The sequence below is a fragment of the Lethenteron reissneri genome, chromosome 20, assembly GCF_015708825.2.
Source record: "Lethenteron reissneri isolate LAM-NWPU_2019-01 chromosome 20, ASM1570882v1, whole genome shotgun sequence".
In the NCBI taxonomy this organism is placed as follows: Eukaryota; Metazoa; Chordata; class Hyperoartia; order Petromyzontiformes; family Petromyzontidae; genus Lethenteron; species Lethenteron reissneri.
The window spans coordinates 14,042,280-14,058,850 of record NC_083798.1 but is presented as its reverse complement, the minus strand read 5'-3'; the positions used below and the strand labels follow the sequence as shown (position 1 = coordinate 14,058,850).

General features: G+C 51.2%; 1 protein-coding gene across 1 annotated transcript; it reads right to left on the bottom strand.

Moving 5' to 3' along the window:
* Window positions 1–2,317: 2,317 nt before the first annotated feature.
* LOC133344523 (homeobox protein Hox-A11b-like) lies at window positions 2,318–13,968 on the bottom strand. The gene is made up of 3 exons (XM_061554498.1): window positions 13,630–13,968; window positions 10,227–11,178; window positions 2,318–4,338 (listed from the first exon to the last, which is right to left on the bottom strand). The coding sequence occupies exons 1-3, from the start codon at window positions 13,690–13,692 to the stop codon at window positions 4,106–4,108; spliced, it is 1,248 nt and encodes a 415-aa protein (XP_061410482.1). The 5' UTR covers window positions 13,693–13,968; the 3' UTR covers window positions 2,318–4,105.
* Between the last annotated feature and the right edge of the window lie 2,603 nt (window positions 13,969–16,571).

Genomic DNA, 16,571 nt, shown 5'->3' with positions numbered 1-16,571 from the left:
TACACGCACACGTATTCACGTGGTTGCTATACTTGCATTGCAAACACACGTGTACATGTCGTTGCTTGAAGTACATTGTGCTCACACACACGTATATATGTAGTTGTTTTACGTGCAACGCACACACACACACACGTGTACATGTGGTTACTCTACGTGCATTGCACGCACACACAACGTGAGTGGGCGGTCAAATTTTTCCACATCGTGATGTTTGTAATTATATATATTGTTTAAGCTAATGTTTTTAAACACTTTCTAGTTCACATTTAAAACCCGCAAAAACATTTACTTTGTGATATTGTGTTAGAGCCAAGTGTACAACCCCAGCTAATAAAGAACTCAACATATCCGTCGTTAACACTGCCCGAAAGAGGATATTTATATTGTGAGTATATATATATTGTGAGTCTAAAATGAGTGACGTTTATGGCAATTTGCCTTCTTCATAGTTGCTTTTTCATAGGTCCTATGAAGAAGGACCATTTCCAAAAACGTATTTTCATACACATACACGCGTTCCTCTTTAGGGCAGCGCTATTGACCAACGTGTTGAGTTTGTATGACCCCTATTCGGTTTTATACGCTCGCCTATACTCTTACGGTTGTCTAGATTGCAAAATGTGCCTCGTGTCAAAGCCTTTGATGGAGAGAAAATTCTACATTATCATTCTTTAAATTTAAGATGACCAGCCCCTCGTTCTATGTATAGTGTATACGATTGATATATATATATATATATTGTATATATATACCGTATACACACATACATACAACGGCAAAGATTCCCATTCTAGCCCGAAAATACTTTGTAGGGCAAGTGCTGTTAGCGAGCACCTATAAAGGTCAGCACGGCACACGAGCGGTCGGTTGGCCAGCACCACGCCTTTGTATCCCCAGTGGCGATGTTCACACACCGTGCCAGGTTAACTCATTTGAGGCTGAGTCGACCTAGCGGAGGTCCGGGACCGATTCAGTTAATCGTCACCGGTGTTGACCGTGAGCGAGAATCATCGAACTCGGTTCGCCGGGTTCGTAGCGCAGCGCGACTAACCCGCTACGCTCCCCCATACACACACACACAAACACGCAACATACACACTCTCATGCACTCGAATGTATAAAGCTCTCCCGGTAATTGTCGGTGATTAAGAGAAGGTCCCTTGCACCGGAATTGGCATGGTTTGTGAGTTTCATAACCGCCCTCCACCACTACCCCTCCCCCCCCTGCGCCCCCCCCCCGCACCAACCCCGCACTCACGCCACCAAGATGCTAGAGAGCTGACATATTAGCATTTACAGTCAAGAATTATCATCATCATCGTTTTCCGATGGCCACAATGAGGCGCCCGCGATTGAACAGATATTTGTTTTGGTGCTGCTGCTACTACTGCCTTCATCAGAATCCGAATATTTATTCATAATGGAGGAATCCGATGAGCTATAAAGCTCGTTTTCACAGATTTCCAGTAGATAGTTGGTGCAAAACTAAACATATTCGTCAATAAGAGCATTTTGGCCTTAAAAATTGGGAAATATATATTTAATAGGCGTCCGTTTTCTGGTAAAATGGCAATGAACAAGGGGCATTGCCCGAAACGTCGCTTATGTTGTTTTTAAAGGCGACACGGGGTTGTTATTGACAAATGTGTTGAGTGTGTGTTCGAGTTACACTCGGTTTCAGGGAGCCGCCATTGTGTCGTCACACCGCTCGCAACTGGGCAGCGTACACACACGTGACTGTGTCACGTGACTGTGTCACGTGTCTCTCTCTCTCTCTCTGCGTGTGAATGCACAGTTGGGTTTTCTTTGTTTAATATATATTATCGTGTACATATGGACTTGTTTTTGTCCCCCCCCCCCAAATTCACCAGCAATTAAATGGGTAGAGGATTATCGTATTTATATAAGGAAGACTTTAATATATATAAACTTTACTGTGCGCGTAATTATATTGATACCAATGATAACAATAACAATTGTAGGAGTAGTGTTAATTATAATAAAACACGAAGCATCGCAGCATGCCCACTAAAAACGAGAACCACACACGCGCGCGCACACACACATTGTACAGCCACGTGACGGGTTATGGACAATATAATAACTTACAACAACGCACACAGACACACCGCGCGACTGTTCCATGCAACAGCAATCTGCATAACGCCTCGATATTGGCAACACTCCACCTTCAAATTGTCGATTTGCCTCCCGTACTTTGTCGGCGATGGAGAAAGCTTCGGCAAAGTTTTACGACCACCAGAAAAAAATATTTTTTTAATAATCTGACCCCCCCCCCACCCCCACCCGGCTAAATAAAAACCAAAATTGGCATTCACCAAACAACTTAGAAATCGGGCATCGACCGCGTGCAACGTAAACTCAAATATGACGTCATAACACGAACGCACGCGCAACGTAACCCATATTGTTGTTGTTATTGTTGTGATCGTCGTTGTTGTTGTTGTTACACTGTGCGTGTGAATTGCATTTTCGCATTTATCTTGTACAAACGGAGATATATTTATATATTTATACACTCGTATATGGCTTTAATCACAGCTAAACAAACACCGCTCCAGTCAACGCGTGGGTACACAACGTGAACAGAGTGCAACGCGTCTGTAATCATTCGAATATTCATTCGTTTTGGTATCGAGACAGGTGACCACCTAACTACCTACACACGTCGCAAATAAACCCGCACTTTCATCAGTCGCGTACAGCATCTTGCAATAATTTATGTAATAGTTAATTGAACACGCGTGTACAAAAAGATAAAAACGACTTGCTTCTTGTAAATAGAAGGGAAAAAAAACCCCAAGTCAATCTTCACCGCACTCAAACCAAATAGGCCAGCTGTATTGTTTCATAGGCTATATTCATATAAGTCTATACAGTATTATTATTAAATCTCTATATAAAGATAATACATTATTACCTTTATATATGACATATAAACTTTATACATCATCACCATCATAAAATTATTATCGTCATCATCATCATCATCCGTCTTGCACTTGTGGCTCTCGTCACCACCCGTATCATCATGATCATCAGCAGCGAACACACTTGTGAACTGTAACGTGTCGTAACCTGTGTGCACAAAGACAAAGATCGTCCGTATAGCCTGTAACAGACTGTTGGGGCAAGTGCTGTTAGCGAGCACCTATGAAGGCCGGCACGACACACTAAAGGGGTGGCTGGCCAGCACCACGCCCGACCGCCTTTGTCTCCCCAGTGGCGATGTTCACACACCACACCAGGTACTCATTTGAGGCTGAGTCGACCTAGAGGAGGCCCAGGACCGATTCAAATAATCGTCACTGGTGTTGGCCGTGAGCGGGAATTGAACTCGAGTTGCCAGGTTCGTGGTGCAGCGCCCTAACCGCTACACCACCGCTCACACATGTACACATGTACACACGTACACACACACACAACACATCCCCGCTCTAGCCGTGGAGAGACTGCCATCATCATCGCTACCACACCTGGCGTACTTTCCTTCCTGCTATCGCAGTGCTTCATGTTTTCACACGCCGCAGTAGGGACAACTAATTTAATGCCGAGCGGAGACGATACTCGCCAATGATGTTAGCCGTGGCCGGGCGGAAATGGAAACCCAGGTCGTCGGCTTCGTAACGCTGTACGCTAACCACTGCGCCACCTCTCCTCACAACACAACAAACCTACGCAGCAAACACAAGACAAAGATCCCCTGTATCGCCTTAACAGATTAATTTGGCAAGTGCTGTTAGCGAAGACCTATCAAGGCCGGCACAGCACACGAGGGGGTGGGTGGCCAGCACCACGCCCGACCGCCTCTGTCTCTTCCCGTGGCGATGTTTACACACTGCACCAGGTTACTCATTTGAGGCTGAGTTGACATAGGGGAGGCCCAGAACCGGTTCAGATAATTGTCACTGGTGTTGGTTGCCATGAGCGGGAATAATCGAACTCGCTTCGCCGCTGGGTTCTTAGCGCAGAGCGCTAACCGCTTACAACAGAGACACGTACACTGACGTGCACGCGGACACACAGGCGCATCATCAACACGCACAGACACAGACATTCGCCGACAAGCAACGACGGCCCTTCATAGCAGCGGGTTGGCCGCGAAGTACTGCATTCGATCCCTGTTCAGCTTCTTCTCTTTCATGCGCCTGTTCTGGAACCAGATCTTGACCTGGCGGTCGGTGAGGTTGAGTAGGCGCGAGATCTGCAGTCGCTTCTCCTTGTTGATGTAGACGCTGAAGAAGAACTCCCGCTCGAGCTCGCGCGTCTGGAACTTGGTGTAGGGGCAGCGCTTCTTCCGGGGGCTCCGACCGGCTGTTGTTGCGACACACACGTGCGCAGAAAGGGAAAGAAAACAAATAGACAAGATCCCCCGTATAGCCTTAACAGACTGTTGGGGCAAGTGTTGTTAGCGAGCACTTATGAAGGCCGGAACGGCACACGACGGGGTGAGTGGCCAGCACCACGTGCGACCGCCTTTATCTCCCGAGTGGCGATATTTACACACCGCAGCAGGTGCTCATTTCAGGCTGGGTCGACCTAGGGGACGTCTATGACTGGTTAAAATAATCGTCACTGGTGTTGGCCGTGAGCGAGAATCGAACTCGAGAAGCTGGGTTTATAGCGCAGCGCGCTAACCGCTACACTACCGCTCCCCCCCCCCCACATGCACACACATACACACACACACAGGCGCATATGCACACACGCACGGACCCATGTGCCCCCCCTAAATTCGCACCCCCCCACGCGCGCAGATGCTCGGCCGTGTAGCGCCATCAATCATCGCCGGCGCGCGTGGTCCGGATTGGAGCGAAGCGACTCTCCACGTGGGCGCTAAAACGGTCTCTCGTAAGGCCGGAGACATGCGAAGCGTCAAATCCGAGTCGCTTGGATGGTTACTTCGGTTTCACTCGTCGATTCAATCGTTCTAAGTATGCCCGAAGTGAGTGGGGAGGCATGCGAAAGTGATGCACTTAACAAATGCTGCATTATCGTAAGAAGAACATGGATGACACAACCGGGCAGTTTGAAATTCTTGCGAATAGCTTCGTGACACTTTTAAGCGTAATCCGTGCATCGTTAATCAAAACAACTACTTTGTTGAATTCAAAGCCGATGTCGATCAGTGATGAATAGTTTTAGCACCTTATAAGTATGGGGGTATTCTCCGTTTACTCTGGCTACCTCGCGTATTTACGAAACGAATACGTTAATTGGCCGAAAGGTTCCAATCACAATATGCTGAAGACGAGTCCTAAGACTCTGACATTTCCATGGCTAAATAAAGAACGTTGCTCGTGACCACGCTCGGTCCGATGTTTGGGAGTAAACAGACAACAGTGAATATTCGCTCCACGCGTCGGAGAGTGACGGCTCAGCACGGGGCCTGTGATCAAGGATTGGTGGATCACACGAAGTGTTGTGCAACTCCCTTCACTCGCGGGCGTTGAGATGCCAGAAGCATGCGGCACAGCAAAGTGATATTATCTGTCCCTTCTGTATGGAATAGCGCGTTGCTCCCTTGCACGCGTGGGCTTTTTTTGGGGGGGTGCTCCGGATTCGTCCCACCAATCACATTGGCTGAACACCTCTTGAGATATATATATAGAGGACTGCGGAGCTCGGAGTAATCGTTGGAGCCGGCTCGCCGCGTGGCTGCTGACTTCACAAGCTTGCCCGTGGTTCATCGCCGATTGTGAGTGACAATTCACGCGATCGACGACGCTCGAGAAAAGTAATACGTTAATTAAACATGTAATGTATTAATAGCTAGCAAACAAACAACGCTCGACAATTGCCAACAAAATAATAAATGCACGCCTAAATAAAGAGACAAAAATGTAGTCTCGAAGGATAACACTTACTGTACTTGTTTTTTTCGAAAGCCCATCGGCCTAAGTGACTTTCCGGACCAACGGTTTACAGCCACATTCGGTGAAGCAGGCAATCTTTGTGCTGGTTTCGACCATCTGGGTCTCATCAGCAGAGTGAAGGTACAGTCGCATCGCCTGCAACGGTGGCTATGCCAATAGCCCCGCCATCGCGAATTTATATCAGAAATTTAAAAAATCTAAAGTTACGAGCCGGATTCACGTCTTCAGCAGATTTGTCAAAACCCATCGCGCCAGATGTAACGTCAATTCCCACGCACGTTACATGTCGTCAGATGTATTCCCCTGACGACGGCGTCGAGCGATGCCATCCGTTCCGAACAATGGGACAGGCGCGTGGCCCAAAACAGAAAATTGCGTTCATCGGCCGATTACGTCAAGGATTGAAATCGATTTGGCCCATCGTCGCCTTCATGAATTTGATACTCTATCCAACAATTGTTTTGGTGATGTAAGACGACACACACACTGGCGGCGCATATTTGTCCAATAATCCAGACACGACAAAGATCCCCCGTATAGCCTTAACAGACTTGTGGGGCAAGTCCTGTTAGCGAGTAGCGCCTATGAAGGCCGTCACAGCACGCGAGGTTGGCCAGCACCACGCCCGGCTGCCTTTATCTCCGTAGTGGCGATATTTATACATCGTAACCAGGTACTAATTTGAGGCTGAGCCGACTTAGGGGAGGCCCAGGCCCGGTTCAGATAATCGTCACTGGTGTTGGTGGCCGTGAGCGGGAATCGAACTCGGGTTGCCGGATTCGTAGCGCAGCTCCCGAACCGCTACAACTACCGCTCCCCACAGGCACACACTCACACGCAAAATAAACATTCGCCAATAACACGCGCAACGGGATTCGTGAATCGGAGCCCAAGAGACCCGGGTCTCAAATCCCCTGCAAGGCACATGGAGCTGTAGACGGGAGTAAGAAAAGAAAACACACACTCACACATTAAACGCTGCAATGTGCACGGCCGTAGAGGATGGATATGGGTTTTTTTTTGGTACAAGATGGTCGTTAAGGAAAGGCTAACCAATGTAAGCGTAGTACTCGTGCGGTTTGCACGCGTGCGAAACAGTCGGGCGAGAGAAGACGCCGTACAACAACGCACGTTGCTGATACGCGGCCAAATGTTTCCTTTTCCATATCCGTGAGTGCGAGAGTGTCTGTGTGTGTGTGTGAAAATGTGTGGAGCGGTAGTGTAGCGGTTTGCGATGCGCTACGCTACGAACCGGACGATTCGAGATCGATTCCCGCTCACCGCCACCAAACACCGCTGACGAATATCTTGAACCGGTCCTGGGTCTCTGCTAGGTCGACTCAGCCGCAAATTAGTAATCTGCTGCGGTGAGTAACCTGGTGCTGGCCACCCACCTCCCCGTGCACCGTGCCGGCCTTAATCGGTGCTACTTTTGCTAACAGCACTTGCCACAAAAGTATGTTAAGGCTGTAAGGGGGATCTTTATCTTTGTGTATGAAATACTGTAGGTTTTTTTTTTTAAATGCGGGAAATGTGCCAATGTCTGGATAGGCGTCGCTACTGCCTACAGTTCATACAGTGCACCTCAATGCGTGCGCATTGCTTTCTCCGTGTGTGCGGTTAAGGCGCAAGTGACAACGGGTCCGTTCGCCGACTCAAGTGGCGGTGACGTGACCAAGGGCGCTTGTGCCAGGCTAGGTGCACGTTTGAGGCCACGTGAAGTGTCGAAGGCTCGCTGACAGGAGGGCGGTCACGAGACGGATCCCAGGTGCTTATGGGCTCGTGGAGTGGGAAGACTGGGAAGAAATACTCTCGCAACCACGTTCACAACAAAGACTCCCTCCCCCCCCCAATATCGCCTTTGACACGCCGTTGCGGGCAAGTGCTGTTAGCCAGCCACCTCTAGGAAGAGCACCACAACCACAACAACGGCTATTCGCCACTAAGTGGCGGTGACGTCCCCCAGGCGCTTGTGCCAGGCTACGTGCACTTTAAGACCACGTGAAGTGTCGAAAGGCTCTCTGGCAGGAGGTCACGGGACAGACCCAGGTGCCATGGGATGACTGACTGAGATGACTGACACACACACACCCACATGAAGGTCACACACACACATATACTGACATGCAAACACATACGCACGCGTATATAGCACACACACACACGTTGACAAGAACGCGCATGGCGAGGTGTGTTGTATACGTGGGATGACGCAGGTCGTGCAGTTCCGGAAGAGACGGGTGGGTGAACCCGGTGTGAATGTTTATGGGGGTCCCTGTGTGTGTGGGTGTGTGCTGAGGGTCTGTGTATGTGTTTGCCAGATTGTGTGTGTGTTCCAGTGTGTGTGTGGGTGTGTGCTGAGGGTCCCTGTTTGTGTGGGTGTGTGCTGAGGGTCTGTGTGTGTGTTTGCCAGATTGTGTGTGTTCCAGTGTGTGTGTGGGTGTGTGCTGAGGGTCTGTGTGTGTGTGTTTGCCAGATTGTGTGTGTTCCAGTGTGTGTGTGGGTTTGTGCTGAGGGTCTGTGTGTGTGTGTTTGCCAGATTGTGTGTGTTCCAGTGTGTGTGTGGGTGTGTGCTGAGGGTCTGTGTGTGTGTGTTTGCCAGATTGTGTGTGTTCCAGTGTGTGTGTGGGTGTGTGCTGAGGGTCTGTGTGTGTGTTTGCTCGGGGTGCCAGATTATGTGTGCTGGGTGTCCGTGTGTGTGTGTACGTGTTCTGGGGGGGGGGGGGGGCGCTGTGTGTGTTTGTGTGCTCGGTGTGACAGTTTGTGTGTGCTAGGTGTGTGTGTGTGCTGGGGGTCTCTGATTGTGTGTGTGTTCTGGGTGTCTGAATGTGCGTGTGTTTGTGTTTTCCGGGTGTGTGTACGGGGCTTCCTATGTGTGTGTGGGGGGGGGGGGGCTTCCTATGTACGTATGTGAAATGGGGTGGGGTACACGTGTGTATGTGTCTTTCCAATAGTCTGTTAAGGCTATACGGGGATCTTTGTTTTGTTTGTGGGTTCCAATGAATATCGAGTGGGGTCTCTATGCATGTAGGTGGGGCCTTATGAGCATATCTGTAGAGGGGCTCTATGTGTACATGTGTGTTCATGAGGTTTCTATGTGTGTGTATGTGGGGGTACACGTGTGTGTGTGTGTTTGTCGGGATTCCTATTTGTGTATGGTGGTGGGTAGATGCATGAGTGTGTATTTGGGGGTGCACGTGTGTGTGTGTGCTATTGTTGGGATTCCTATTTGTGTACGGAGGTGGGTTGATGTGTGTGTGTGTATGGGAGTACACGTGTGTTGTGTATAGAGGTGGGTTGATACATGTGTGTATGTGGGTACACGTGTGTGTGTGTTATTGTTGTGTATGGAAGTGGGTTGATGGATGTATGTGTATGGGAGTACACGTGTGTTGTGTATGGAGGTTGGTTGATACATGTGTGTATGGGGGTACACGTGTGTGTGTGTTATTGTTTTTGTAGGGAGGTGGGTTGGTGCATGTGTGTGCATGACGGTTCCCTCTATATATGGGGGGGGGGGGGGGCACTATGAGGGGGGTGTGATGTTCTGCATGTAAGAGGTTCTGTGTGTGGGGGCTGTGCATACGATGTTGTCTGTATGATGATGCGAGGAATGGAAGGGGGCTGTTTTGGTGTTATTAGTATGGGCGTGTCCCCGTGCAAGTGGTGTGTATAGGGGGGATGGTCCTCCTTGTACACGTGCTGGAGGGAAGGAGTCTTTGTGTGTGCGAGTGTCCCTGTGGGCTAGCGCTTGTGCGCTTGTGTGTGTTTTGTGCGTGATGGAGTCTCTCCCTCTCTCTGTGTGTGTGCCAGGAAGAGAGCGGTAGTGTTAGCGATGAGCGCGCTGCACTACGAGCCCAGCGACCCGAGTTCGATGCTCGCGCACGGCCCACCAACACCAGTGACGATTATCTGAATGGGTCCTGGGCATCCCCTAGGTCGACTCAGCTGCAAATAATTACCTGGTGCGGTGTGTAAACATCGCCACTAGGGAGACAAAGCCGGTCGGGCGCGGTGCCTGCCACCCACCCCATCGTGTGCCGTGCCGGCCTTCATAGATGCTCCTCGCTAACAACACTCGCCCCAACAGCCTACACATCCCTCTACGCGGGGCATCTTTGTCTCTGTACGTGTCTGTACGTGCACGTGTCCCAGTGTGTATATATACCCCTGCGTGTGCGCGCGCGCGCGCGTGTGCGTGCGTGTCCATGTATGCGCATGGACACGCACACACTGACCCCCCTCCACGGGCATGCAGGAGGGGGCTGCAGCTGGAAGGCCACTGACCCCCCCCCCCTACCAGACCCCCCCCCCTGCCCCCCGTACCCGCCGAGCCGCACGCCTTCTGCTCGCTGGGCCGCGCGGCGAGCGGCGACGCGGACGCCGCGGACGCCGCGCCGCTGCCGACGTCGCCGCCGCCGGACTCGGCGCCGCTGTCGCCCTCCTCGCGCTCGGCAGCCCGCGCCGCCTGCCCCCCCTCGCCTCCTCCAGCCGCCGCAGCCGCCGTCGCCACCCCCCCTGACTGGCCCTGTAGGGACCCCCCCGCAGTGGCGGCGTAGCTGCCGGAGCCGTGTTGCTCCTGCTGCTGCTGATGGTGATGATGGTGGTGGTGGTATCCAACGTAAGCCGTCGACTCGAAAAACTGATCGAAGCCCTGCGGTAGAACACCGTTGCGCCCGAGCTGCGCGGGTCTCTGCTGCTGCTGCTGTTGCAGCTGCTGCTGCTGATGTTGTAGCTGCTGCTGCTGTAGCTGTTGTAGCTGCAGTCCGGCGGTAGAGGAGGAGGAGGGAGAGGATGAGGAGGGGAGTTCTCCGCACACCGAAGCGGCGAACCCGGCTCCGATGGCGCCGAACACCGCCGCCTCGACGCCCACTCGGCCGCCCTTCGAGGGAACTCCAAACCCATCGCTCGCCGAACATCGCGCCGCTTGCAGCTGCTGCTGATGCTGCTGGTGCTGCTGCTGCTGGTGGTGGTGCTGTTGAATCATGGCGACGTTGTCTCCGGAGAATCTGTTGTCCCAGTGTCTCATGGCTGCGTCCTGGAGTCCATAGGCTCTGAAAGGGCCCCCGTCGCGGCCCGAAGGGAGCGCGCTCGGCGCGGGGTACGGGTAGTGAACTGCGGGCAGGAACGGAGGCACCGCTCCCAGGTCGCAGTAGCCGTGACAGGCGGGGAGGTAGAGGCCCTGGTGGTGGTGGTGGTGGTGGTGGCCACTACCACCACCTCCTCCTCCTCCTGCTGCTGCTGCTCCACTTCCTCCTCCGCAACCCCTCTCCTCCAGCTCCATGTCGCGAGAGAGCGCGCGCGCGCGTGCGTGAAAGAGAGATAAAGAGAGAGAGAGAGAGGAAGAGAGAGAGGAAGAGAGAGTGATGTCTCTCTGTGCACAACACCGACACTGCTCAGGGACCCCCGGGTGATGTTTTCATTTTGCGGCGAGGTAGGGCGTGAACGTCGCTCGTACGGAGGTCAGAATTCTGAATTAAAGGAGATGGGTGGAGAAGGAGGAGGTGGTGGTTATGCTGGTGGGGGGTGTGGATGAGAAGGAGAAAAGGGGAGCTGGGTCGAGGGGTGTGGGGTTGTTGGGGGCGGAGGGGGAGAGGGATGAGGGGTGGAGGTTGAGCGTTCTCCTAGAGATGACACGTAATTTATCTGCAAGCAGGCAAGCCGGCCACTGGGCGGGTCATGTGATCGATAGCAGAAATTCCCATATATCAATATGGCGCGTAAGCGTGCGGAGGTGATGCCAAAGCGATGTGCCTGCCCCTGTTTATGTTTTTTTTTTCATCTTAAAAAACAACAACCCCGAAAAGAGATCTCACGTTCGGCGTGTAGCATTCATCATAATTTATCGTCGGATGATTATTTATAAAAGCGCTCACGGAACAACAAGCGTAGAGTCATCTTGAAACACAATTGAAACGTCCGGTTCATGTGAAAGGTACCAAAGTTATGTTTTCGGGATTATTATTTAGGCTAAATCGGAAGAAGGCTTCGTTCGTGCGCTTGTGTTTAGGGGGCTCTCGCGCTGTGCTGTTGTGTGACGATTTCTCTCAACGTAACGATGCGCGATCGAACTTGCTTCACTTGAAGGGGGGCGGGGGTGGGGGGATTCTACGCATTCGAGCACACGGACTGCAATTTGATCTTCCCCGTGCGGTCATGCCCCCGCAAAACAAAAAAAATGAGCGGCGGCTTCGCGTGAGCTGATCATCGCACGTTCGTTCAAAAGCCTTTAACACAACATCGAAAACATCTCCTCGTGACATTTTCCTCGAGCTCGACCCCACCACCGGTATACACACACATTACACAACCATCCTCCTACACCGATATAGATACGTGTGTGTACGCGCACATGTGTGTGTCTGTGTGCACGCGCAAGGCTATCTGCGCGCTCGCAGATCGCCCCCTCTCTCTCGCGCGCGCACAGCGCACTGCGCGCGGCTGCTGGGCACGGCGCGCCTCTGAACGCGCACGCGTTATCTTTGTAATGAAGGCTGTAAATCCGGCCGATAATGGAAATGCAGATTTATGGTAAACATTCATTCTTTTAATGCGGGGGCGGCGGAGGGGGGTGTGGTGTGTGCAAGTCGAGCGAGCCCGCGATGCTCGAGGAGCCCTCGAGAGAGACGCAGGCAAGAGGAGATGACGGCGGAGACGCGCCGTGGTGGTGGTGGGGGGGGGTCGGTTCCCCATCCTTGACAATGAGCTGTGGTGGAAAAGCGAAACGGTCGTGGGCGAGCGCTGCTGCGCCTGCATCGTTTATTCGCGCCCCCCCTCGCAGTATATATCCTTGACGAGGCACCGCGAGTCGGAGCCATACACGGCTAAAGACGGCCTTGGTGATGGTATTGTTGTCTGTTGGGTTGTGGCTGGCAGTGGTGGCATTGTCACGCGGCCGATGTTGTGTGTGTGTGTGCACATAGCCTGGCACGAGCGCCGTGCTGATGTCACCGCAACTTAGTCGAGAATGGCGGTTGTTGTTGTTGTGAATGTGTGCGTGCGTCTGCGAATGTGATGCAACTTTCGTGCGGTCGTTGTCGTTATCGTTTTACATCGTAGGCAAAGTGTCTGGGTTGTCAGAGATGTAAGTGAATTGTGATTATTGTGTTGGTTAGGGGTTCTTGTATGTGTGTGTGTGCTTTTTTACATCAACTCGCTTTCGTTGTTTGCGTTGCAGTGATATTACCACCCGCCCTCCCTCCCCCCCGATTTCAGATGCAATCATTCATCGGCGACTGTGGTGAATAATTTATAATGCGGGTGACGACGGTTTGGTGAGTGAGCCTTTGTGATGTGGTGGTGATACGGTTCGATGGTACGGTTTCGCATTTTTGTCTGCGACCAAAATCACTCTCAATAACCGCCCCATCTCGGATGCTTAAGAAGAGGTGATCCCGTTTAGGATTGGGATGGGTGCCTCACTGAGGTTTTACCAGGTTGCGTGGTAGGTGTGGAAAGTAGACTCGCATTAGAATGTAACACGTAGGCTTTCGCTACAAATATATTTACGCGATCTAGCCCAGCAAAACCTGTATTATGGATGGCATTATAATTATTACAACATTTGCGTCTGTTATTTGTGTGATGAAGGTTGAGTGTGTGTAACATTTGTGTGTTTTTGTTTGGGAGTGTGTCATATTTTTTGAGTAATGATGTTTGAGTGTGCGTATGTTATGTTTTTTTTGTGTGGGGAGCGGCGGTGCAGTGGTTAGCGCACCGCGCTACTAACCCGGACACCCGAGTTCAATCTCCACCCACAGCCAACATCGGTGACGAGTATCTGTATCGGCATTGGAACCTCCTCTAGTTCGACTCAGCCTCAAATGTCTGTAATTTTTGTGGAATTGTGTATTTTATACGTGTGTGTGTTACTTTAGTGGTGACGATTGCACGTGTGTGGGTGAGGTTCGGGTCTGTGTGACATTATCTGTCGCGTAAGAAGAAGACGACAACGATCACGCTAATCGTGACAGACCGCGTACAGCCACAAGGCACTAACCTGACATTTCATTGCAAGACAAATATTCCCCGTGTAGCCTTAACAGACTATTGGGGCAAGTGTTGGTAGCCAGAAACACCCTGCAAGTCACACGAGAGGGTGGGTGGTCAACACGACGCCCGGCCGCCTTTGTCTCCATAGTGGCGGTGTTTACACACCGCACCTGGCACTCATTTGAGGCAGAGTCGACCTAAGAGAAGCCCAGGACCGGTTCAGATAATCGTCACAGGTGTTGGTTGTCGTGAGCGGGAAAGAATCGAACTTTGTTCACCGGGTTCGTAGCGTAGCGCCCTAACCGCTACAACCCCCCACCCACCCACCCCCACAACATTTCATAACACACACGCGCGCGTGCACACGTGTATTCACACCTCCCCCGGCCAAAAAAACATGTTGTCAAACCCAGCATTGTTTAAGGCAGAAGAGAGCGGGCAAGCCAGCACGGGAGACACACGGCTTCCTTAGCACACGTGCCTTTTGAGAAGCGTGGCCCTATGGAGACCGCGTAAAACACGCTGAACTCAACTTCAACAGGTCCCGTCTGCTGTAAAAAAAAGGGACTAACACTGCGTGCCCTCCTAAAAATAACGTTTATACCCCCCCCCCACCGACCCCCCCCCCCCGCTCGGCTCCCTCCCCCTCCCCCACAGTGCCTTTACGTGCAACGTCGAGTCGAGGGACCGTACGATTCGTCGCGTTTGCCGTCTGATATATGGCGCGCGCGGCGCATGCCCGCCCCGCGCGGAAGTCATGCAAGCGTGCGAAACGGAATTTGCAACTGCTGCGCGCGCGCGCGTGTGCGCGTGCGCGCGCGCGTTATGTATCTTAAGCGGGGAATCCAACTCGGGTGGCTGCCGCTCAACACCAATAGCGGTGGCGAATGCTGGAACCACTCACGGGCCTCTCCTACGTCTACTCGGCCTCAAATGAGTCCCTTTGGCAAGGAGGTCGGGCGTGGCTGTTGGTCACCACAGCCTTCATCGGTACGATTTTTTTGCAAGTTTGCACATTAGCGTCGGTAGACGCGTGGCATGGCATTACACAGAGGAATAAAAGTACGGGTCAGAGAACACGCGTGGGTTAAAAAGGACACCATCCGAACTGTGAAGAAAAGTAACGAGGAACGATGGCCCGGAATGATAACGGAGTGACAGCCACGGGACGGAATGTGTGCGAGAAAGGTCGTCTACCGGTTGTAAACAGAGCGATGAAATCTATCCGCGCGCAGGTGACCGGTTAGATTACTACATCGCGGAATCAAGAGGTGGTGGCAATTTTGGCAGGGCTTCGTCCTTCAGTGGATTTACCATGGCTGCTGGTGATGATAATGATGCTGACGATGTTCGCTTTGTATTTGTGCGTTCGATTGCCTGGGAGACGTTCATGCGCGCTGTCTTGCAGCTATTGTTCATGGTTTTTGACACTTAATTACAGCCGGAACAGTCCGAGACGGTATTCATTAAATGATTCGAAACGCCGGATCCTACATCATCGCCGTATGTTGTCCTCGTAACATTTGCAAAACATGTTCGTCGGATTAAATTAAAATATTGGTGTACAATAATATCGGATCAGTCTGGATGGCTATACTTTGTACTCTAGTGGTAGTGCCTTACGCCAACAATGCCTACTCAGAGCCAGCCTAAACAACGTTGCAAAAAAGAACCAGCAAGAAGCTTCATACCGGCGTCGACTGCATTGTTGTCAGATATTCGTCCACGTGTCACCGGGTGTCTGCTGTGTATGTGTCACATGACAACCTTGAACATTCTTGCGAACGAGCTGTTCCATCTCAAGGGATTATCCCGGTGAGATATTGTAATCAGTAAATAAAAACCGACAAGCGAATCGCCACATTCCTTCCACTCATTCCCGTTCGCCACCACTAGGGGCGATTGGTGGAGGAGATACAGTACGCGTGCGTGTGTGTGTGCGTGTGTGCGTGCGTGTGAGTGTGTGTGTGGAGCAAGGCCGTAGCCATGGAGTCAACATTGGGGGGGGGGACCAAATCTTCCAGGGTGTCTGGGGGGTCCCAACCCAGAAACATAACTAAATTTGAAAACTCATTTCCTGCCTTAAAATATTTAAAAAATCACTAACACATGGGATGGACTTTTGATTTATTATTTGCAATAATGTCTAATAGTGTATTGTATTACATTGCTCTGTTTGAACTTTTTTTTACCATTTCTTGTTTCATTGTATGTAATGGCAGAGATTAGGGATTCATTAAGTACGACCATAACCACAATCATATGAACAGCAATCTATGCATTGATTTATATGAAGACAAGTCCAGATATTGTGGCCAAGGTTTAGCAAATTGTTGTTTTTATTTACATAGCATAGCAATTATTTTTTCATAGCAATATATTGGGGGGTATTTTGAGCATATTTGAATATTGGGGGGGGGGGATTTGTCCCCCCAGAATATATTATAATTACTGCCTTAGTGTGTAGGTCGACTCGGCCTCAAATGAGTACCTGGTGCGTGGTGGAAACAATGTCACTGGGAAGACAAAGGCGGTCGGGCGTGGCGCTGGCCAACCAACCCGCTCGTGTACTGTGCCGGTCTTTCTAGGTGCTCGCCAACAGCACTTGCCCCGAATGTCTGTTTAACCTATAGTAGTAATAGGTTTTTACCCTTTCAACTGGTACAAAACTGACACCTT

Bases quoted from the DNA above. Each gene is read 5' to 3' on its own strand.
- LOC133344523 (XM_061554498.1), bottom strand. From the start codon at position 13,692: ATGCCGATACAGATACTCGTCACCGATGTTGGCTGTGGGTGGAGATTG. The intron at 11,179-13,629 runs GTTAGTAGCGCG...CGCGACATGGAG, and splicing joins GATTGAACTCGGGTGTCCGG to CTGGAGGAGAGGGGTTGCGG. The intron at 4,339-10,226 runs GTACGGGGGGCA...TCGCAACAACAG, and splicing joins GAAGGCGTGCGGCTCGGCGG to CCGGTCGGAGCCCCCGGAAG.